This window comes from Centroberyx affinis, unplaced genomic scaffold, assembly GCF_046629955.1.
Source record: "Centroberyx affinis isolate AG114_WGS23_722 - 3 ecotype Tasmania unplaced genomic scaffold, CSIRO-AGI_Caff_v1 ptg000435l_1, whole genome shotgun sequence".
Taxonomy (NCBI): domain Eukaryota; kingdom Metazoa; phylum Chordata; class Actinopteri; order Beryciformes; family Berycidae; genus Centroberyx; species Centroberyx affinis.
The window spans coordinates 141,193-164,192 of record NW_027279099.1 but is presented as its reverse complement, the minus strand read 5'-3'; the positions used below and the strand labels follow the sequence as shown (position 1 = coordinate 164,192).

General features: G+C 39.4%; 2 protein-coding genes across 7 annotated transcripts; one reads left to right on the top strand and one right to left on the bottom strand.

Annotated features, from left to right (window-relative positions):
• The first annotated feature begins 32 nt into the window (after positions 1-32).
• On the top strand, positions 33-15,483 carry znf644a (zinc finger protein 644a). The gene is made up of 6 exons (XM_071516881.1): positions 33-261; positions 4,975-7,498; positions 7,691-8,284; positions 11,813-11,938; positions 13,436-13,538; positions 15,288-15,483. Exons 2-6 carry the CDS (start codon positions 4,990-4,992, stop codon positions 15,481-15,483), a joined length of 3,528 nt encoding a protein of 1,175 aa, XP_071372982.1. The 5' UTR covers positions 33-261; positions 4,975-4,989.
• On the bottom strand, positions 15,114-22,451 carry znf326 (zinc finger protein 326). Of its 6 annotated transcripts, XR_011695007.1 has the most exons (12): positions 22,330-22,443; positions 21,812-21,930; positions 21,301-21,403; positions 20,619-21,114; positions 20,314-20,392; positions 19,753-19,825; positions 18,928-19,075; positions 18,314-18,374; positions 18,084-18,214; positions 17,738-17,827; positions 16,757-16,834; positions 15,114-15,332 (listed from the first exon to the last, which is right to left on the bottom strand). XR_011695007.1 is itself a non-coding variant. In XM_071516882.1 (11 exons), the coding sequence occupies exons 1-11, from the start codon at positions 22,413-22,415 to the stop codon at positions 16,814-16,816; spliced, it is 1,407 nt and encodes a 468-aa protein (XP_071372983.1). In that variant the 5' UTR covers positions 22,416-22,443; the 3' UTR covers positions 16,696-16,813. The 6 variants fall into 6 exon arrangements, 5 of the variants coding, with proteins under 5 accessions (XP_071372987.1, XP_071372983.1, XP_071372985.1 ...); XM_071516882.1 differs by lacking the exon at positions 15,114-15,332 and having other exon boundaries at positions 16,696-16,834; XM_071516884.1 differs by lacking the exon at positions 15,114-15,332 and having other exon boundaries at positions 16,696-16,834; positions 18,928-19,072.
• Between the last annotated feature and the right edge of the window lie 549 nt (positions 22,452-23,000).

Here is a 23,000-nt window from a genome sequence, read left to right as displayed (position 1 = left end):
CAGGGAAATAAGCGATGTATTTGTTGTTTATAAAGGCGCTACGTATTAGTTGTACTGTGTAACGTAATTATTGTACTATTTTAGTGTTCTGTTTGACTATACAGTCGATTGTGTGTATGTTTACCCTTTCGAAAGAAATGACCTGGCCCACACCAGACCACCACGGAAAATGGCGACTGTGAAATGGATGGAAGACGAAAGTAAGAAATAATTCAATGCAGCGTATAAAGTGCGCCCTGTCTACATCTACACCGTTCGAAGGTAACATTTGTTTGTTTTTCAGTAATTTACAAATGTCTGTATAGCGAGTGGCGAGGCACAGTTGCCATTAGCTGTAGTTTAGCCTGAGGATTTGGTGTTGGTATGGAACAGAGCCTAAATGGAATGGGCTGCAGCTCCTGCAAGCAGCATCCAACAACACAGCGTGATATAAACGCGAAGAAATTGCAATATGATACCTTTACGGAACAGTGTGAAAACCACAATTTGATCGTTATGTAGGTGCTTATGAAAACGGATGCTGACTTTATCTTGGGTTGGCATGTAAGTGAACTACTGTGCTGAAAGTTTTAGCTCTAGAATACAATCCATAACCACTCATCAAAAGCCATTTACGAGGCTGGCCCCTTTGCAATTTCTGTGCTGCTGTGTAGATAAGAGAAACACCTTTCTTTGCCACAAGCGCATTCAGTTGGTTTGACACTTTTATTGCCCTCCAAATCTAAGACCTCTTACCCTTGCGACCTTGCACCGATCGCCACAATCTATGATGATCTAACGTTAGTGAAAATGCAATTTGTATTTTGTATGTACAAATATTTATTTTGCAGCCAGTTGATGTTTATGGAAATAAGAAACTAAACCATGAGATGCTGTAGTAACTAGAAGAGACTGCTTATTTTCCACATTAAACACCGAAGCTTTAGGTTGTAAAACATGAATAACGATCCAGTATCAGGCTTGTAATAGCACGGACGGCCTCAAGGTGTCACTGTTATTCATTTGCAGCAGAAAAGCGGCTAGCCAAAATTGAGCACTAATGCGATGTAGGCCTATTATTCTTTGGAAATATGAAAAATTGATATATTGTCAAGAAAAGTCAATCAAAGGCTCAGTTGTGTTCTCAAACATTTACTTAGTATGTCTCAGTCACCAGCTTCTTGGTTTCTAAATCCAGCATATTGGCCCTTCCGCGCAACTGCAGTGGTACACAACCTGCAGCGCAAGCTTACATCTTGGACATGGGATACGCTGACAAATGTTAATAACTGCTCATCATGACTCGTCAAACGGGCTGAACATATCACCGCTATTTAGTTGTACTGACTTACAGCCTGAGCCTGTTAGCAGTCATTACATTTGAACAGTAATGAGTATTTGTCTTACTAAGTATTACTCTTATTTTGAAATCTGGTCTACGTATACTAGACAGCACAGACTAGCATCATACTCATGTACAATTGTCTATTGACCATTACAGGCTATTTACAAAATAAAGGTTTTGAGTGACTTTCCTGTCATTTTATATCCTCAAGCAACAAGGAATTGTATTGGAGCCAATTTTTGACCAGCTAGGCTAGTCTTTCCATTGAATAGCCTATGTTGTCAAAATGTACTCCCAAGTTTTTACGTTTGAACTCAGGATGCAAGTAAATGAATAGCAACAACATATTCAGGCCTTTGGGGCTAGAATTACATGCAATGCAAATTTAACAACTTGCACAACTTTGTTTGCCATTATTTTACTACCCCTGGTGGTGCTCTTGTGTAGCTTTCTAGCTGCAGCCTGGGCCTACTGCTTTTTTGTAGTGGCAACCAGAAACTAGTATAAGTCACTCTGTCGGTTGGTCGGTCCCAAAAATGTCAAAAAACCTTATTGCGCATGTGCCATTGCGGGATGCAGCTATAAACGCTACTAGCTCAAGCGGCCAAAACCACGGGTGAATTTTGAAGCCAATAAGAAAGTGGCTGAAAGGTGCAGTTCCTCATAATGTCCGCTAGGGTCGGCAACAAGAGATGGTCTCAGTAGGTAATTTTACTTCTTCTAATATATGTCCGTATGGCGATTTTCAGAATAATAATGCGTCATTAACGGGATATAACGGTTATAAAACTGGGTAGTTTTCTGAGTGATTGACAGGTCACCTGTCCAGTGATCGACAGGTCGCCGATTACAGATCAATAGCAGGCGCTGCTGCGGTCAACCCCCGGCTTCGCTCTGGCTGCTCTGGCTCCAAAAAATTTCAACATGGCGGCGCTCGTAAACCCCAACTTTTGGCTTCAAAACGGCCCTTCAGAAACCTATGGGTCACGTCACACTCGCTACATCCATCTTTTTTTACAGTCTATGTAGGGCTGGGTGATATGGACCAAAAATCATATCTCTGTATTTTTAGGACAAAATCAAATATCACAATATTTTTGACCAAATACCTTGATATCGATATTGCAACAATATTGTAGGGATGACTATTGGTGCTTTAACAAAATATTTACACAGTGAGATTTTTGATAAATAATCATCAGTAATGTGGATATAATGACTAAGTGGGTAAAGGCAAATAATAGAACAGCTAGAACAGTCTGGTAAGTTCAGAAAATTACATCACTTTACTGTAATGCAGCCTTTAAAACCAGGAAAAGACAACACTTATGCCATATCACGATATCACGATATCCAAAATCTAAGACGATATCTAGTCTCATATCACGATCTATGTACTAGCTATAAAAGCCTCCTAGGCCTGATACAGGACCCTTTGGGAATCTTTGGTTGTATCAAAAAGGTTTGTGACGAAAAAACTATGATGTCTGTAATCCTTCACTGGTTTACTTTCACCCCGGTGGCACACGCTATATCTCCTATGCACAAGTAAACTTTAAGGCGTAGTGAGTATACCCAAAATCTCCATTGTAACGAAATCAAAGATGGCCAACAGACTTCTTCCTTTCTTCTTTCCTATGCTTTCTCTTTCCTCTGAAACTTCATTCCAACTTCATTCCATAGTTAAAGTTTACATTTACCATTGAGGATTTTTTTCTCCTTACTAGAATATGCAATATTGTCAACAAGGTTGTAGGAGGCTTGCACTTAGGCCACTTGAAAAGCAATTGCAGTCTACCTTTGATCACCAGTGGCAGCAGCAAGCTTATTGCACAAAAGCACAGTACCAGCGAAGAAGTCGGGGTGTCTGTCGCCCATCTTTGATTTCATTACAATGAAGATTTGGGATATTGGTTGTTTTCACTCACGTGACTTTGCGATTTTTTTTTACTTGTGCTGTGTGACATAAGCAGATGGTGGTCAGAATTGGTGGACAACTGCTGAAATGGAAGGGGACAAGGAGCAGTACTCAGTTCATTTCAGCAGTTAAGAAGCCAAAGTTCGAGAGAGGTTCAGTTTTATTTGATCTGATATCAGCCTAAAGAAAGACATCACGTTCAAGCTGACCATAAAGCAAATGAAACACCGCAACATTCCTTCCATAGTTAGGAATATGAATCTATCTTGTTCTTGAGTAGGTATCAAACGCATTCAGCTACAGGGATTGCTTATGAGCATATCAACAACTAGCAACCATGCTACAACCAAACATGACACGTAAACTCATCACTGCATCTTCTAGTGTTGTGTCCTTGCGGGGAAACAAAACTACAACAAAAATCTTGATACAGAATAAAGGAAAGTATAACACAAACCTTTCACAAAGAGGTTGCTGCTTACACAGGCATATTCAGATTCTGCTCCTCCAGAGGAAAGATGCAAGTTTGCCAGCCATTTCTCCTGACGTTTTTTGGAGGTTGTCATTTTTCCCCCTTGTGCAGAGTGGTACTCAATACAAACTGTTGTTTCTCTCTCGGTTAGATTGGTTTGAATAACCATAAACAATTCAAGCATCTGGCATTTTGAGTATGAATATAACTCCAATGAGGACTTGTTGACTCTTTGTTTACCTGACCACCATCAGCTGTTTGCACTACAGAAGCAGAGTCTCGGCACAACGTACGTGACGTCATGTGAAAACAAACCTGTACTTGAATTTATACTTCCCTCTTGCATGTAGTTTTTACATGGCACCGCCAGTGCGGAATACACTTGTAACCTCCTTGAGGACTTTGTGATTGGCTCACACAGTTCCACAACAGAGCGTCCCAGGTCAGAGTGTCCTAAAGTGGTGCCTGCTTGGGCTGTTAATGTTAATGTCGATATGGAACTTCCATCAGAAATGTGAAAGTGAAATTGGCGGAACTGATTTGACATTTCGACACGGCTCCTATTCACACATGATGGCACACCCATGTGCCGTTAGATTTATCAGGCTGCATGTTTGAAAGAGGCTATGTTGTACTGCATGAAATTTTGCAATTAAATGTGTCCTTGCTTTGTACAACATGTTAATAATACTTTTTCAAATTGTTAGGGTCCACTCCTCATTTTGACATGCATCAAATTCATCAAGCAACACTTGTTTAAACAAAGTGTCACTATTAAAACTAGTTTCTACTGCTTGCCATCACAGCCCACTGTATGTTTTGGTGGATGAAAATGAAGAAATAACTGGAGAAGCAGTTTTAAAAGTTGCAATTACCACTATGTGAGCATACATAGTTTTTTACAGATTCTGGGTTCTTGACTTCTCAGAGTAGCTTTCCAGACTGGCAAAAGTCTAGTTGGGACCAGCATATCTGGTATGGTCTTGAAATACAAAATATCGGCACAATAATGTCCAAGAAATACAGTATTTACAGGTTTGCGATTCAATGTTTAATGCAGTGCCAAAATGAATTGCTCCGCCCTGAGTTAAATACTTTGTAGGCCAGAGTATGTCATCTATACAGATCACCACTGCAAACCACTTATAAACCCTACAATACAGGGATAGGCACCGTAGCATATTCCTACGTTTGCTGGAGGTATGTAGCTTAATGATTTTGTTTGAGGATGGTCTAAGAACATTTACTTTTCTTTTCCAGGTCACGGCAGCAGAAATGTCATGTCTGACAGGTGTTGATGAAGATGACAAAGATGCAGATCCTGAGATGAATGCACTCACGCTCCTTCAAGAGCCAGTGAGAATGGCGCAAGAGTCAGTCGCTTACATTGATTCTTTTGGCAAGCCTTCTCCTCTGAAACAAAACAACAGTGTCCTTGATGTTCTGTCAAACACAGATATGCTGTCCCCGGTTGGCTTGGGAAATGGACCTTCTTCGCACCGGGCTACTCAGGCCCATGATCTCAATAGCTTCTCCACAGAGAAAGAGGAGGAAAAGAGCATCACCCCACTGAAAACAGTGCAGGAAATTGACACTGCAGGAATATGGGGTTTTGATGTGGAGTCACCTGAGAACTCGTTGGATAATTTCAACAGTGCCAGTGACCTTCATTGGGACCCTCACAAAGAGTTTATGCAGTTTTTGTGGGAGAACCATGATGATTCCCCTGGTGAGGAGCCACAAGAGGAAGTCCCTCCTCCCAGCAGCCAAAGGAGGAGGAAACGGAAAATGGACATGGTGGTCATGGTGGATCCCTCAGAAGACCTTTACCCTGATCTGAGCCACAAGTCATCTGAGGACTCATCTGATGCAGAAGACCAAGTAGACTCCATTCCTGTCAGCAAGGTACGAAAGCTGAGGAAGCATTCCAAGTCACAGTCGTCATCAACAGGGAATGTATCGAAGTATCCCAATGGAACTGTAAAGGCCATCAAGCAAATTCTATACAACGGACCGACAAGAAACTCGCATGAGAACAGTATAGGTCATAGGCTTTCACCGTTGAAGGGGAGACTCTCAATAAATTCTCGTTCAGAGGAGAAGCCATCATGTTACCCTTGTTCAAAATGCAACCTCATTTTCAAAAAAGAGCACCATTTGCAACGCCATATGAAGTCTCATGTGGATCCTCCTAATATGTCGCCAAAGCCTTTTATATGCCGGGAATGTGGACAGTCCTTCAAACAGAGCGGCTCGCTTATTGAGCACATGTCCGTTCACCAGGAGAAGAGAGCAAGACTCATTGAAGAGATTAAAGGCATGAATGAGGATGAAAATGCAAAACTTTTTTGCCCTCAGTGCCCATTTCGAACAAACTGTCCAAACACATTCGTTCAACATGCCAAGACGCATCAGAAGGACAAGAGATCCTTTAGCTGTGAGAAATGTAGCTTCCAGTCTGCATCTGCGAATGAACTTAGGAAACATAACATTAGACAGCACACTATTATTCCAGTTCCAAAGCATTTCCAAAATGATGACTCTGGTGTTTTCTCCTGTAACATTTGTTCCTATAGAGCTTTTAGTAAAAACGTTTTTAAGAACCACCTTCAGCGTCGTCATCAGCAGACTTATGAGGAATACAAAGCTGAACAGCAGAGTGAGAGACAGCTGCCTGGAGAGCAGCAGGTGCCTACTTGTAAAACTGTAGAAGATTCAGAGTTGACATCTAAAATCTCAATAAAAAATCACATCTCTTCTAAAAGAGCTTATTCACCTAGTGATTCTAATGACATTTCAGACTTATTCAAAAATGACAGGATGAACAGAGGGCTCAAGTCTCAACTAACAGAATCAAAACTCGACAAATCCATTAATGTTCTCCTGTCTCGACAAAGACATGGCAAGAAAACTGCAGAACAGAAGAAGGAAAGCAATAATTGCAGCACATCTGTTCAGGATTCTAAAGGTGTCAAAAATGACAATGATCAGTTGCCAGGAATATTGACTCTCAAGGTTGAAGATACCAGTTTATCCCCAAATGGCCATAGAACGCCTTCAGTATCCAATCTTCACTTATATTCAGGATGTGATACCAGTGCTGCTGAAAGAGACCTTAACAGCAACAGAGTACCCAGGTCAATCTTGGATCAGCCAACAGTGAAAAAGTCACCGTCTAAAAGGAAAATGTCCACCCCATATCGAAACACCACTGAACAAGACTCATGCTTCATCTTACCAAAACATTTGCCAAGTCCAAAGAGACTAAACCTGGAAGAAGAAATGGAAGACAGTGATGAAAAAGACATTTTCCAGTTCAAGGACACAGATGCCAACCTTTTTGACAATGGTATCAAGCAAGAAAACCCACACATCCTTTATACCTATAGCAGAAGAATGTCAATGAGGGGGGCTCTGCAGGCATCTAAGAGGCTGTTTGACAAAATTAAGACTGAAGAGGATGTTGAAGAGGACGACCCTGTTATCAAGGAAGAGTGCATAGAAACAGAGGTTTTTAGAGAAACCTTTGACTCCCACCCAGTGCCATTGGGAGAACCCTTCACAGAAGATTTGTCAGTATTGGAATCGGACCACAAGACCTGTCCATATTGTCCTGCAGTCTTCGAGTCAGGTGTTGGGTTGTCCAATCATGTGCGAGGGCATCTTCATAGGGTTGGACTGAGCTACAATGCACGCCATATAGTGCCTCCTGAGCAGGTGGCTTCTCAAGACAAGAGGCCGCGAATTCGTCGGAAGATGTCAGCAATTCGGCGATTGAAAAAAGGTACTTGGGTCTCTGTTCCTGTATTGCATGTTCCATGTTATTACTAAGGTCATTGTGGCATGCTCCATTTAGTTTGCTTGTATTAATGAAAAGTATCATTTAGTCGACTACATTGCACAAAAAAAGATATGCACAAATCATAGTTTGATCCTGATATATACATTTCTGATTTTCATTTTTCTGTTTTTGCAGCATTACAATTGGAGTCAGACTCTGAGGTTCTGAAGAGTACCCACTCCTGTCCGTTATGTGGGGACTCCTTTGATAACAAGACTGGGCAGTCCAACCACATACGAGGCCACCTGAAACGGCTTGGTAAAAGCATTTCAACAAAGAACAAGTCCCCGTTATGCTTACTCCGGGAGTTGATGCGTGACAAGAAAGAGTTCCACAGGGCACTTCAAATTATTGGAAAGAAACGGAACCATTTCCAATTTGGTGCTTCCACAAAGCTGTCCAACGTTGATCGTTTAACACCGCCACCCACTGGAATACCCAAAAGTAATTCTATTCCAAGCGTCTACAATGATGCCAAACCACAGGTGCCCAAGTTTTCTTTAGTGGGAATGGCATCGGAAAAAAAGCAACTAGAGACTAAGTTGGAGGTTAAAGGTTCACTCTCGGGCGCGAGTGCCTTGATAGGAATTCTAAAAAAGAGGAAGTGTCAGGAGGACTCCAAACTGAAGGGTTCCTCTCATATGTCGAGAAACATGTTAGCAGTTTCTTCAAACATTGAGCACAGTACAGGATCAAGAATTCCATCTTCACTGCCAAACTTAATATCAGGTAAGTGTGACTTACTCATTGTAGTTACCAAATATGTTGGATGGGAAGTAGAACAGTCCTAACGCAATTAATCACAGCATCGACAATTTTGTATAGATTCATTTTCCAGTGGAAATTGTCAATGTTTTGATTAAATTGGTACAACCCAGAAGAATCTTATAATCCTCTAGGGCATTCTGTCTAGCATAAAGTAAAAATTCAATGTTAATGGGCTATAGCCTAAGTAAGCCTCTTATAATCTCAGAAATGTGGAATATTTAATAGAATTTTGACTCAATTGAGTCTGGTCATTGCAAAAACAGTGTAGGAACAGGCCTACTAATAGACCTTAGACACACTACTGTAGGCACAGGAGAGAGTATCATTAATTGACAACTGCTTTTAACAGGCTTTAGCACTCCAAGCATTTTTTTATTTGAGTTAATCACTTGCTAAAACCTAAGTGTAGCATCTAATTTAGGCTTATTAGCCTATTTTAATTACTTAGTGAAGCTTAGGGAAAAGGGGGACTGTGGTAGAGAATGCTAAGCTTCTACACTCGTTCATAGACTTAAGGCAAAATTAGCACAATGTCTTTTACACCTAATATCAAATGGCTTAAGTTAGTATAACAGCCGGGATTTCCTCATAGCCTAGCCTATATAGCTTACTGAAAGAATAGATTACGCTCCATCAGTTTTCAATAGCCCAATGCCCTCTCTTAAAGGATAATTGTGATTATTATATTCTGATCAAAATTTCGTCAATTACTTGACTGTACAGCTACAGCTCTGTTTGCAGGGAGCGCTGCTCTCCAATGCAGTCCAAAGGGGCCAAGCGAAACTGAAACAGTTGAACCATGATTACCATGGCCTGAAACTTAAGTTTATTGCGATATTGTGAGTGAGCTAGTTAGCAAGTACAAAGTTCAAGTACTCTAATGCCACGTTCACTTCATATCGGATTTACCATAAATACAAACTGCCCATTGGGAAAAACCATTCATGTCAACCGCCTAGTGGTAATTTCAAGTAGAATATGTATATACAAGCCTTTAAACGTTGCAGGTAATCCACAAATGTCGACAGACCAAAGTAAAAAAAAATTTATTTGCATCTTAAATTGTTAATCTCTGACAAAAAAAATTGCCGGCTAATATTTTAGTTATAACTGGATTGGGCTGGCAAAGCAGTTTTGTGTAACACCTGTAGAATATATTCGGCTTGCCCAGTGTTATGGGATGGGGGACAGAATAAATGGGCCTGATTTGTTTTTTTCTTTTTCCAGGTGAATGCAATACGCTTCCGTACTGTACCCTAATCATAATTGCGTTTAAGAAAGTTTTGAGACATCCAACATTTAATGTCAGCTAGACAGTTTCAGGGTGACAAGGCTGCTGGTATCACTGTATCTCACAGATACAGCTTTGTATCATCAGTAAAGCAATGAAGAGAAATGTTATATCAACAAATACATATGTATATACGTGTAATGATATGAATATGACCAAGTGGATGCATATAGCCTAGATTGAGAATGAAATTGGGCCCAAAGTGGAAACTTGAAGTAAACTAGGAAAGTAAAGTAGGAAATAGTGTTCCCCAAACCAACAGAGAACTGTCTGAGATATGGTATAAACAAAACAAACAACAAAACAAATTGGGAGCATTGTAAGTCTGGAAAAATCTCTTTAGATGTTCAATTAAGATGCTATGGTCAGCTGTGTCAAAAGCGGCGTTAAGGTCAAGTAGAACTACAATAGAACATTCGCCAGCATCCACAGCTAAAAGATCATATTTAATTCTAAGTAAGGCAGTCTCTGTCCTGTGTTTAAAACAGAAACCAGATTTGAATTTTTCGAATAAATAAATTCTTCTGATATGATCAGTTAATTGATTATACAACTTATAACCCCTTTTTCCAGTGCTCCGTTTTTCCAGCACTGGAAAAGCACCATGTCATTTGTGCGACAGAATTAATTCTAAAATGTTTTGCAGACAGGTTAAATGATTTGCAGACATTTCTGCATATATCTATCCACTGATTTTGCTTAGGTTCCATTGGAAACTGGAATCCACCCCAAAAATCCAGATTGTATTAGGCTATATAGATTTATTCACTGGTATAGACAGAATTGAACAACCATATGACCTGTTATAAAAATTAAGATCTGCACTGATAAACATCTCAATTTTTAGTAGCAGACGGGACTTTGGCAGACATACAAATAATATTGGGAGTTGGGAAGGGGTGAATAAAACTCAGATAAACTGAGACATCTGATGAGACAATGTGATTAACATCAACAATTGTTTTGAGGCTGGCTATGGTGTACTGATCATTAGATTTTATGGTTAGATGTAGTGAGGTGTCATCAGCATAACAATTGAATGAGATTTTTTAAATTAGTGTGAGATGATAGTGAGCTACCTAGCATTACAGATAATGTTCTGGAATAGAGGCATAAGATGAATATTTTTAAGTGCAACACCTCCTGGTTCTTGTGGTGGTCACTCAAAGTAGTGCGGTCTGCAGCATCGAACACCACACTCAGGTCTAAGGATTAAAAGAGGATTAAAATTGAACATTGCCCAGTACCTGCTGCTTAAAGAAGGTCATTTGGGAAGGACACACTCAGCACAGTGAAGTGCTCTAAAACATGGTAGGACTTCATAAAACCTCACAAGTGTATCAATTCTCAAGGGCCAAATAATCTCAAGAGTACATCACAGTTTAAGACACATCTGTCTAAGCTGTCTGACAGTAGGCTTGAAATACAACAGGCCTGAAGGAAACCCTTTCAGTCCACTGTGTTTCTTCAAACCATGTAAAAGCTTTAATTGAACTACCACCTTGATCTGATTATTCACAATAACTAGAATATCATGTGCATGTGAACATACCTACTGAGGTACAATGCAGTACTAGGGGAAATAGGGATTTATTTAAAAAAGATGCGATTCTGCACCAAACTCAGCTGCTTGTCAATTTTTCCCTTTAGCCTGTTATTTTTATATCCACTTTAGGAAACTTGTTTTTAAAAAGTACAAAAGTTATTAATGAAAGCTCATGTTACTTTGTTTTACTTGGCTACAGTATATGTCATACACTGTTAAAAGTTCTGCTTCTGGTTCTTAATTTGTCCAACAGATATTTTTTTTATGCACACATAACAACAACTGCAATTGTATAATTATTTTTGTGTCATTATTATTGGAATAGTAGCCTTAAATTTTCAAAGCACCTAGTTTGATCTTTGCCTAGTAGTGATGCGGTAATATGAGTCAACAGTCTGATAATTGTAGCGCTAATTTGCACCACCTTTCAAGATCAGACACACTGAACTAACAGGGATTCCTGGGGGCATGACACCACATTTGACTAGTAGGTGGACTTAACTGCAAGAGTACCTGTTGATACCAAGTCCAACCCTACAGTACCTTAGGACTACTAACAAAAATATATATATATGTATATATATATATATGGATACAGAAAATCGTCACTGTTTTGAGTTTTTTTTTCTGGTATGTTTCTGTCTTTTAACAGAGAAAGGTGAATTCAACAGAAAGGTGTGTATCCATTGCAATGCGACTTTCCACAGTGGGGTTAGCTTGTCCAATCACCTCCGGGCATATGCAAAACGAAAAAGGACTGCCTTACTTGAAGGAACCAGTAAGTGCCAACAGCAACAACATAAGTTAAAGAAAAACATGTTCTCCAAGAGCACTGCAGCATCGCTGTAGCAGCCAGGGGTATACTGTATATTCTCCTACAAGCAGTGTTAGCATTAATTTATGGCCTGTGGTTAGTTAAGTTACATTTATTTCTGAACCAGTTTGGGCCAGCTTGGAAATGTGATCGCTCAGCAGATTTGCTAGTTAAAAGTCCTAGGAGTGGATTGTGGGGTGTAATCCATTTTAGATGTCCCAGGACTCCACTGAGGTGTGCTGCTGACCCAGCGACCCAGCTGGACCAGGGATCCTTACTGGTGCTTATTTTTTAAGCACATTAACAAGTACAGGATGACCAATAACTAAGACTAATACTGCCTGTAGGAGCCAAGAAACCTAGTTTATTTTAGCAAATTTATCAGTTCACCTCGTAAAAATAAAAATTCTATACAGTTCTACGCATTCATTGTTTTGCAAGCAACATATAGCTAGCCAATAACACAACACATTTCAAAATACACTATAAAAGTTAAGATATTAGCCAATCCATGTCACAGGGTTGTGAATTGTGGTAGATCTATTTCCAATGATATAGATCCAACAAAGCAAAGGCGTTTCTCCCTCAGATGTTGACATGAGGAGTAGTAGTAGTAGTAGTAGTAGTTCTTCTTTCCGATTACGAGAAGAGGATCGCAGGTGCTGTGAAAACATTTGAAGATAGATCATAGTTAAGGTTACATTTTCCTTCTAACTTTTACTTCCTCTTAAGTAGATACTGCTCAATACACAGCAGACATGGTTTGTAAAGAAGTGCTGTGAACCACAATGATGTTTGATAGCACACAGGTATCGAGGATTAAAGTGTCTGACGTCTGCTTGACTGACTAACCTGGAAATCTAATTCTACCAATGGAAATAGTGGGTGCACATATGCCAAAAGCCTATATAGTACAACCTTATTTATCCAAGTATGACTCAGTGGATGTGTCATGGCACTACTCTGGCACTAGAACTGGTGGATCACCACACTCACATCTTGCTCCTTGTATTTTGGGAGCACCTGATTGTGATTGGTTGAAGAAATACATATGATCTGTGCCTTTATTCCCATTTGGCAAAAGCTTGAGCCAGACCATTCACCTGGACTGCCACAGGGTGAAAACAGTGTGGAACAAAGTGAGATTAATTGCAGATGTAATTTCGCTTAGTCAGAGCCATCCCTGCAGACATCCAAACTGACCAATTTACAGAATGGGCATAATGAACAAAGTATGCAAGAATGCACTATTGTTGGAACATCACATTGTTGCATTGTAACTGCAAGTTGGTTTCATATTGCCAATATTATTTGCCCTGGTATTTCAGTGTAACTCAATCATCCAACCTTTTCAGTGGTTTCCAGTTGCCTTTATTCCTGAAGGTTTTGGATTAGCAAGGCTCTGCTGTAATTTCACAGGCAGTGCTATGAGATAATCTATATATCAATTCTGTCTTCTAGCATTTGACTGTAAAGCAAGGAGGCAGCGCTCAAGGCCTGGCTCAAAGAAGAAGACACTGCCCATACCACAAACTCCAGAGGAAATGTACAGACTCACCTGCAGGTAAAACATTTGTAATGATTGATAATGATGTATTAAAGGTCCAACTAGAGCCAGTACAATGCCCTCGTTTGAGTCACATCACTGGCTTCATGTTTTGACAATTTTCTTTAAATGGACAAAGCTATTGATCCAAGAACTTGACATTTGTGACGGCTAAAGATGGGCTATAATGTATTTTTAAACCTTAAATTGTTTTTGAATGGTTTAGTAAACACTTTTTTATGGAGGGATCATAAAGTTGTGTAGGGATTACTTTAAAATCGCACCCCTCATTATGCACACACACATACAGTATATACCTATTTTGACATCCAAAAAATCCAGAATTGGCTTAAGTTCCTCACATTTTAATTTTACAGGTAAGACTGGTTCAAGGTGGAGACAAGTACTCAGGCTCTTTGCCAGGTCTTGAGGTTGTCTTGCAACCAAACAAGCCTCATCTTCATATTCTTTCCACACGTATCCCCACATATACACAATTGAACAGAATATCAGCATGGAAACAGAACTTAGAAAGACTGCAAAAAACATCAGTAAACAGGACACACTGTATAGTGATGATGATGATAATATAATATTTTCTTGTGGTACAAAATTTCAAAATGTCTTTATTTGTGGTCTGAAATATATGCAAAGTAGTATTAAACATAGTATTATCAACATAGAAAGCAAATTCAAATAGTTTATATGAAGGTATAAAATTGCAATAACAGAAAAATCTATTTTTTTTTTAAGAATTTAACTCCTTGCTTCATTCCTTGGTTCAAATGCCAAATTAGACATTTTAATGTATTTTAAAACATGTTCTAATTTTACCTTTCTTGATAGCAAATCTTTTATTGGGTCCCTGTACTGCTTCAGAATGCTGGGGAATATTGTGGAGTATAGGTGTCATATAAATGTCATCCAAGTTCACGTCTTGGGGTTTCAAAGAAAAAGCTAATTATCAACCTCCTGACATCACAGTGGGTGCACTTTCTACTTTTGCAATTTTGCTATGGAAGTCACTTGAGAAATTTTGAAAAAACCTACTGAAAAGTGAACCTCTTATACTTTCATGCTTTTGTAAAAGCAGGAAGTTGATCATTTATCTTTATTCTGAATCCTCAGGAACTCTGATGGAAAGTCTTTCCTACACTACCAAATGCTACTGAAATGTATTTAGAGACCCTGATCTCAGATAACATAGTAAGGACAGAATAATGAAGGAAAGGAAACCCCTACTCAGAACTCTAAACTGCTACCTAAAGAGGAAGTCTTGAGCAAGTCTTGTAAAATGTTGAGCCAGTTTTGGCCATGTGGCAGTTGAAATGGAGGGTGAATTGTTTTTTTTTTTTATCTGATTATTTTTATTTAAATGTTCTACCTTGACATGTTTTTTATTTTGATACTTTCAAGTATGCAGATTTATATATATATATATATATATATATATATATGTCGCATATACTATCGCAAAACAAAATATGTATAGTATATGTCGCATATACTATCGCAACACAAAATAATGTGCCATAAAGTCAATGGTGTGAGTCTTTTTATTGCCACTGCACGTATCCTAGGTAGCATGTGTACATCACAGCTCTCTTATCAGTTATTTGTAACCAGAATATGAGTTTATGTGGATTATTGTAAACAGGATGCTATCATGCACCAAGCCATACACAAAACATTGAAGCATTATTAACATGATGTCATGATGTTTTGCCTGTGAATGCATTCATCGTCAGTCCTTCCTTGTCTTTCCAGGTTCTGTGATCTAGTCTTCCAGGGTCCCTTGTCGGTCCAGGAGGACTGGATTAAACATTTACAGAGACACATTATGAACACTAGTGTCCCCCACACTGGGCTAAGCATGGTAGAGGTCACCTCGCTGCCCAAGGACCCCCCCACCTACAAGACTGACCAAGACAGCTCTCTGACAGCAACACACGCTGCCTCATGAAGCCAATGGGGACCTTTTTAGAATTCACTAGACTGTGTATGTGTATGTACATTGGATGTTCTTTCACTTTTTTTTTTTTTTGGACCGTCAATCAAATATTGGCCAAAAGTACAATATCGCTCAATATTGGAGATATTTTACATGTTTGGGCAGACAAAAAATTTATTATTTTGGATATTGTTACTTATTTCCGTTTTTACATGGTCCATTTTTTGGAATACAATTCCAAAAGGACAGACTGTTTTCTTGTTTTATGCAGTAACGTAGTGTGGAACCCATTTCTAATGAAGACAACTTTTACCTCAGATTTCTCATGGTTTAAGTCCATTTCTGTCCAATTTGGGAGCACCTCTCTTCTGTATCAATATTCACATTTATAATATACATAGAATCATGAGTTTCTTTTGTATTGCAACATGTTCAGATCAAGACCACACAGACTCTGTTTTCAGGGCATAGTTACTGATAGATATATTAACTGAAAGTGATGGCACCTGAAAGTTATTAAAATACAGTATGAGATTTACAAGTGGAAAAAGTGAATTATTATACAAGAATAAAAGGAGTAACAATGTATGCAAACTCATGGTATGCATAGGAAGTGTTTTATAGAATTGCAGTAACTGCATTGTTTTCTAATACAAACTTCTGAACTGAAGGTGGTTAAAAAAAACAAAAAAAAACACCTAACTTGCGCAGCCACAGTGCTGATAAAGCCCCTCATAAATGTCACCTATATTTAATGTTTCCAACAACTGTTGCAAAAAATATGCTGTTTTGAAATAATTTAATTTTAAATGTACTATATCACACAGATACAATGCTTAAAACATTTTTGTGATGTTCTAAATAAAAAAAGCTAAGCAACAAGGTTTAAGTTGTTTTCCTCAATGTCAACGATTGGTTAATTCGATTACCTCATTTGACTTTTTGCACACGTCATTTAGAAACATTTGTATTTGTTTTCTACAAACTGAAGTAGTTACAAACTTTCACTTCTCAAGGTGACTCGAGGGTGATGACCTGGAGTAGCTAGCAACAACATGGACAAAAGGCAAAGGTGAAATGACAAACTCTGCTTTATCAAAAAAATCAACTGAAGATGACATTTCTTCTCAACTCCTGAATGGCACATTAACAGTATCCTCTTCTAATCCATGCCTCTGTTAAATTAGCAATGTATATCAATGCCAGTCAGAGCTTTATCAGTTTAGTCTGTGCTCAGTTGTGTTCAAAAGTCAGCTGTTGTTTGCCTTCCATTGTTCTTCTTTACCTGTAGCAAACAGCATCTTGGTGTAAACAGGACTTCAAGGATTTTTGATGATTTCAGTTATTCAAATGGGTCGCCACCCTAAAAGGGAGAATGATTTCAGTTTAGTAATAACTATGTAATTGTTTCTCTGATCTGAATGTATCCTCAAGTAAAGTTGCTTTCATTGTAGGGTAATAGTAATTAGATCTAGTAGACCCTAGCTGAAAACAAATGCATTATTAAAAGGCAGACTATGTAAGACTTTCACCTTAATATAGCCTACAATTTTTTCAGTAGGTCAAAAGATATGGTGGAAGTTGTTGCTATGCTGTGTTGCTATAGTGACAGGATATTACTGACGTAGCTGTTTGTCTGTTATTCTAACCATGGCTAAGTTTAGCCAATGGATTGGCTGAGAGATTCTGATAGATGTTAGATTTGGTGTAGTTTATGTTGTCTTCTGTATATATATGGACAGAGAGTAGAGTTGCCTAACAGAGTGCATAGGGGAGAGATAACTTAATTACCGATGAGGTCTACTTATGATTATCTTTATGATCTCTTGGCAATATTGGCCAAAATGGTCTGTATTGATGTGCCATAGAGAAATGATTAGCCTTGATAGTAATAATCTATTGCTCACAAGCTGTAGAGTCCAACCCACACTGATCCCAGCCATTATTGTGTTTCACTTTAAACTGTTGCACTTTACACCATGTTTCTCATCACGTTATTATAGAGGTCATGCCACATGGACATGAGTTATTTCAGCAGGTCCTATCATAACTATACTCATCCTGACTGTTTGGAAAGGGGTGTGGAGGGGGGTTTTGTCTTTGTTTTGATTTAGATTCATCATTGCACCTGCAGGGGGTGCCATTTTACATGAATCTTACTTAGTATACCTTTAATGTATTATATACACGCATTACAGTTAATGCTACATCACTGAGTTGTGATACCATTAATATACCGTTAATGTTTTTGTTATGTTCAAAGTACCTCAAGGAATTGTTCAAACTGAGGTTTCAGCTGCATCATCATGGTTTCTGCCTTGCCTAGGCATGCACGTCTCTGCCACATTTCAAACTCCTTCAAGAAAAAAGAAGGTAAAAAAAAAGCCTTTAGGACCAATTTTTTTTTTATTACAAATAATGAAAACATGAGTTTGCAGAAACGCAGGATTTGACAACCTGATATGGAATCAAAGACTTGATGATATAGGACCGCAGACTCACAAATTTGATGATTTTCATACCATCAAATCTTTTATCCTGTCCATGTTCAACCTAAACTTCTCTTCACTGATATTGTGATGTCAAATGTGTCAACCAGTTGCCAGTGTTACCTTTTTGCTGCGCAGGTGTTCCTGAGAGTTAAGGTGTTTCTGCACTGAGGATGCAGATATGGAGACATGGACTTTGCAAGCTGCACAATGGAACATTTCCACCTTCGACATGTGCTCATTATCCCGCAGTACTGACAAAGCAAGGATCACATTGTATTTACACTTTATTTATCCGGAAGAGAAGATATTTGAGACAATGCGTGTCTTTGCGACCACTCCAGGTTATTTACCTTCAATTGCACTTTCCTCTATGGCCCGACTGCATTGCCGGACTTTGAACAGCATGACTTCCTGCACACGTAAAGAAAAAAAATGTCACTGTCCAGAACTGGCCAATACACATAGGGTTGTTTATGCATCTACTGTAAATGGAGGAAGAGAACAAGAAGCTGAACTGAAAGAGAAGTCTACGACAGGTACGTCATACCCTGAACTAACTAGGCATACCTGATAGTGTTAAATAATAATCTTACTGTATACTGTAAACATCTCAGTTTGAGTTTGTTTTTTCTCCACAAATAAGCCTTTTTTTTTTCCTTCTCCTTTATCCGTTTTTTTTTTGTTTTGTTTTTTAATCACCCTGTTCAATCACTTCTGTGGTTTGTAACTGAAAATAACTTCCCAGTACAACCACAGATTTCAGTTGCTGGCTGCTAAGTAGTTGGGGATTATGTACTTTGCTCAAGGGCAACTCACAGCAGTGTCTCCTCATTCACTTCTCCTATCCACATTTTACCAGTCACTCCGAGATTCAAAATGGTGACTGGTGAATGGTGAATTGTAGCCCTTCATCAGTTCAAGAACTTTTGCAGGGAGTGTCCATCCATACAGTGTATCATCTTACCTGTAGGAAGGCTACAGCCAGGTCATCATAGTTATTCTGCTGCTGGATGTGCTCCAGGGTGTCCCAGTGGCTCTTGCTCTCTAGGTGATCTTCCAGCTCCTGCATCTTGGAAAACTCAACCTCACACAGCTCACAGGTGAAGGGGCTGCTAAACAAAAAATGCCAAGACAAGACATTCAATTTGCAGACCATTAACTACACAGGACAGCCAAAAATCTGACTTTCAACACCAAAAGGAACAGCTTAAGGTCTTCAGACCAGAAGGTTTTTTAAATTAGGGCCCCCGGACTATCAAACACCCTACCTGACAAAATTAAGTTACAAAGCTGTCAGAACTAACTCCATTTCTGGACTGTGCTTTAGTGGCAGCCAGTGTGTGATTTGCTCAAATTTGACAAGGATGGCAGATAATTATTATAGGTAATTTCCTCAAACTGCCCATTGGTTGTAGAAATGTTATTCAAGGATCATGTCTGTATGCGTATTACTGTATGGTTTACTCATGCGGTAGTGTCATTTCCTCTTGCAATGTCCTTCCTTATAAGAAGGCTAACCCTCCTCTCTTGAGCAATCTAACTTGTTATACTGCATAATGATAAATGTCACCTTTACTAGCTGACAGTCCTGTCTACAACACTGTATGTGTGTGTGATGTGTCTGTCATGCGTATGTGGGTGGGGTCAGTCACCATATTGGTGGTCAGCAGCCAAATACAGCATTTCCTTTCGACAGAAAATGCATGTTCAAGCATTCAGTTCCCTTAAAAGCAACCACAAACTCAAAACTAATTTTAAAATAATGAGCATCAGCATCCTTGGTGCTTACTTTTCCATTTCCTTTATCAGACTTCCACTCCTGTTCCTTGTCACCTCAGGCGAAGGAGTGATTTGGTCTACTCCTACAGAGCAAAATGATACACAGAATCACTATGAAGATACAGTTTTATAGGTTCATACAGAAAAGAAATACACAGCAGAAAAGTAATAATAAAAGTAATAATAATAATACTCTATAGTAGAGTTGAATTTATCTGAAAACCCATTGAAATGGCAATTTAAAAAAGAAAAAAGATACTTTATCCAAACTTCCCCCTCCAAACACAAACAACATTTGATTTGATGTGCTTTTATCTTAAAGTATCCAAATAAGAATATTTTTAGTACAGAAGCATGCACACAAACCAAAACAGCGTCAGATGTGGAGCCAAAAAGCACAACTGCCCAAAACCACCACAATTAAAGCATTAAACATTGGCATACACACATTCTACAATGCAATGCAATATATTTTACTTAACAGCTTTAGTTTCATAAACCAACAACAGCATAAATTAATCAGATTTATTAATAATTTCTGGAGATGACCAATGGCTTGACAATCTCTTACCTGTTCCCACATATCCTGACTGGTGCTGATAGTCCACCTGTAACCTTGGTGGGGATAATCTAACAGTAGTGGTCATCTGCTGAGGACAGAAAGGGGACCATTGGTACCAAATTACCATGGAAAGAAATGATTCATCACTGCTAAAGAAAAAAATGGAAAACAAAGTGACTGTTTACACTCTTTTCAACAAAATACAGCAAAGTAGAAGATATACATCCTATATTCTGCTGAGCAAGACCAAACTCTTGACACCACATTTCACCAAACTAAAGTTTCCCTCCCTACTTGCTTCAGCATCAACAAACCTCTCTCCTGTATTCAGGGACTGTCATCCTCTCTTCCCCGTTGGTCCTCTGTCCTCCGTACGACGCAGGGAACAGTGTGGATATCCCCGATGGAGGCATCAGCCGGGTGGAGGCGGTGAGACCGAGCCTGTCAGGGCTGAATCCTCTGTGGTCAAGAGGCCTGTTAACAGAGCTGTAACCCGGTCGTTCAAGTGGTTCTGTGTTAGGGCTATAAGCCCGTCGTTCAGGTCTATTACTTGGACTTAGACCTCGACACTTGGTGGGTCCCGTTTCAGGGCTAAAATCCCGCCCATCAAGAGGTCTGTTCCGTGGCTCAGAGTAGGCCGAATCCCAGCGCTGGTTGTCACGACGACCTCTACCTGGAGACGCATGCTCATATCCACGATGTCCCAGGTCGTTATCCTGGTCAGGTCGGCGACGGTCACCTTCTCGGCCCTGCGGCATCTCGGGCTCAGACTCTGATGACCCAATATCATAAGGGTCGTACAGCTCAGCCCTGAGGGAGAGAGAGGAGGCATTTCTGTGTGTGTTACATCAACCCACCTTTCTGTATCATAGCACTAGCATTCCAATTACTGCTTAGATGATACAGGACATCTGTGACACCAGACACTATTAATCATTGTCTGTTGGCCCATACAATAAACACTATGTTATCAAACTGTATGACTGACAGTCTTACTTTTCTGAACTGCCTGTGCTTCTGTCTTGAGAGCTGACATCATGAGGACTACGTTCCCCTACTGGTTTGAATGAAGACTTCCATTTATCAGCAAGAGGCAGTGCTGCGGATTACAAAAAGTAAAGTGGAAATTAAAACAATCCATTTTTAAAGACTGGATACTTTCAGACAGAGAAAATATGTTTACAGTTGCCTCTGTAATAGAGCGCTAAGTGATACCAAAAGGAAATTGTTGTGCTTTGTTCAGGTCTGTTGACTATAAACAAGTATGCCCAGTGTTTAGGGCCAAACATAACATTGTAATCCCTACTTATGATTTATGAATAAATACACATGTGGGCTTGCAGCCTAGTATCGCTTTTCTGGTTCCTCTAATGGCCATGTTATTTCAGATCAGTGTTTCATGAAGAGTGACTGTGAGTCTGTTGCTAGGGGGTATCCCCAAATGACAACAGTGTCAACAAAAAAAACCCCAGCACTAAACAAATATCCAGATGAATTTAACCTGTACTTTTCTGTGCTGGTTGTGTGATAGGTGCTCTGTTAGCCATGTTAGACGGCTGACTGCTCGATTTGACTGCTGGCTTCATTGGGGTGTATACCATACTTTCTCTGTAGTCTTGGGGTGCTCTGTTGTCAACAGAAGACAGAAAAGAGAGCATGAGTACGAAGTTCAGTAAGAACAATACCACAAAACAACTGAATACTATAATGCTGAATATTAACGTGGCAGGGCACTGGTACATGGCGTGTTATCAATGCTAACAACAAATCAGCCAAGCTAGCTAGCTTATGTTCGCTATTAGCTTATTGCTACCATTACATACACACCAAACAGCTCAGTGCAAATAATGTTTAAGATTAAGCATTCAGTTTTATCACAAGCATGCTTCCTAGATTTCCAAAAAACAACTGATTGTGTCAGAAGCAACTACAAGCACCTTCTTCGATTTGCAACCCTGAAACTTTCTGAATTAAATGAACGGTCAACGCTACTAGACGTCGTCTGACGCCGCAAAGTAACGTTACCTTCCAGTTTGGTGTTGCTGGTAAGCTGGAGCAGCTCCTTTAGCTACTCCAGGTGTGTTGAACGGAACATTATTCGGGCGATTCATTTTGTCTTGGTAGGAGCAGATAGCATGTCTCAAGAAAACACACCGGTTCCTACAATGAGCAGGGTTAGCAGGTACTCCAACCTACCGACAGATGGCAGCATTCTCCAACACACTGGGCCTCGCTGTGCCGCCCTCTGGAGGTTGTGTTCAAAGACACTATTATAGATGGATTATGACAAGGACCCCCAAATAGATATACATCAGACCACGGACCCCTATTTGATAACATTTTGTACTAAGGACCTCCATATTATAAGATTTTTATATTATATTTTGGTGTAGAATTGCAAAACTGTCTGTACTACAAGTGGGGTCACAACAATGGGCAGAGTGAAAACTATGAGCAAAACAATCCTCCCTAAACAAACTTTCTCACTTGGCTAACTTTTAGTTAGTGAAATTCAACTATTCCTCATTTTGCTGGGGACCCCCTGGCACGTCCTCGGGAACCTCTGGAGGTCCCTTGACTCAATTTTGGAAACTGCAAACACATTTATGGATGAATGAATGAAAGTGTCATACATGCACAGATCTTTCATACTTGCATTTTCAGATTTTAAGGTAAAATCCAACCTAACATTGAAA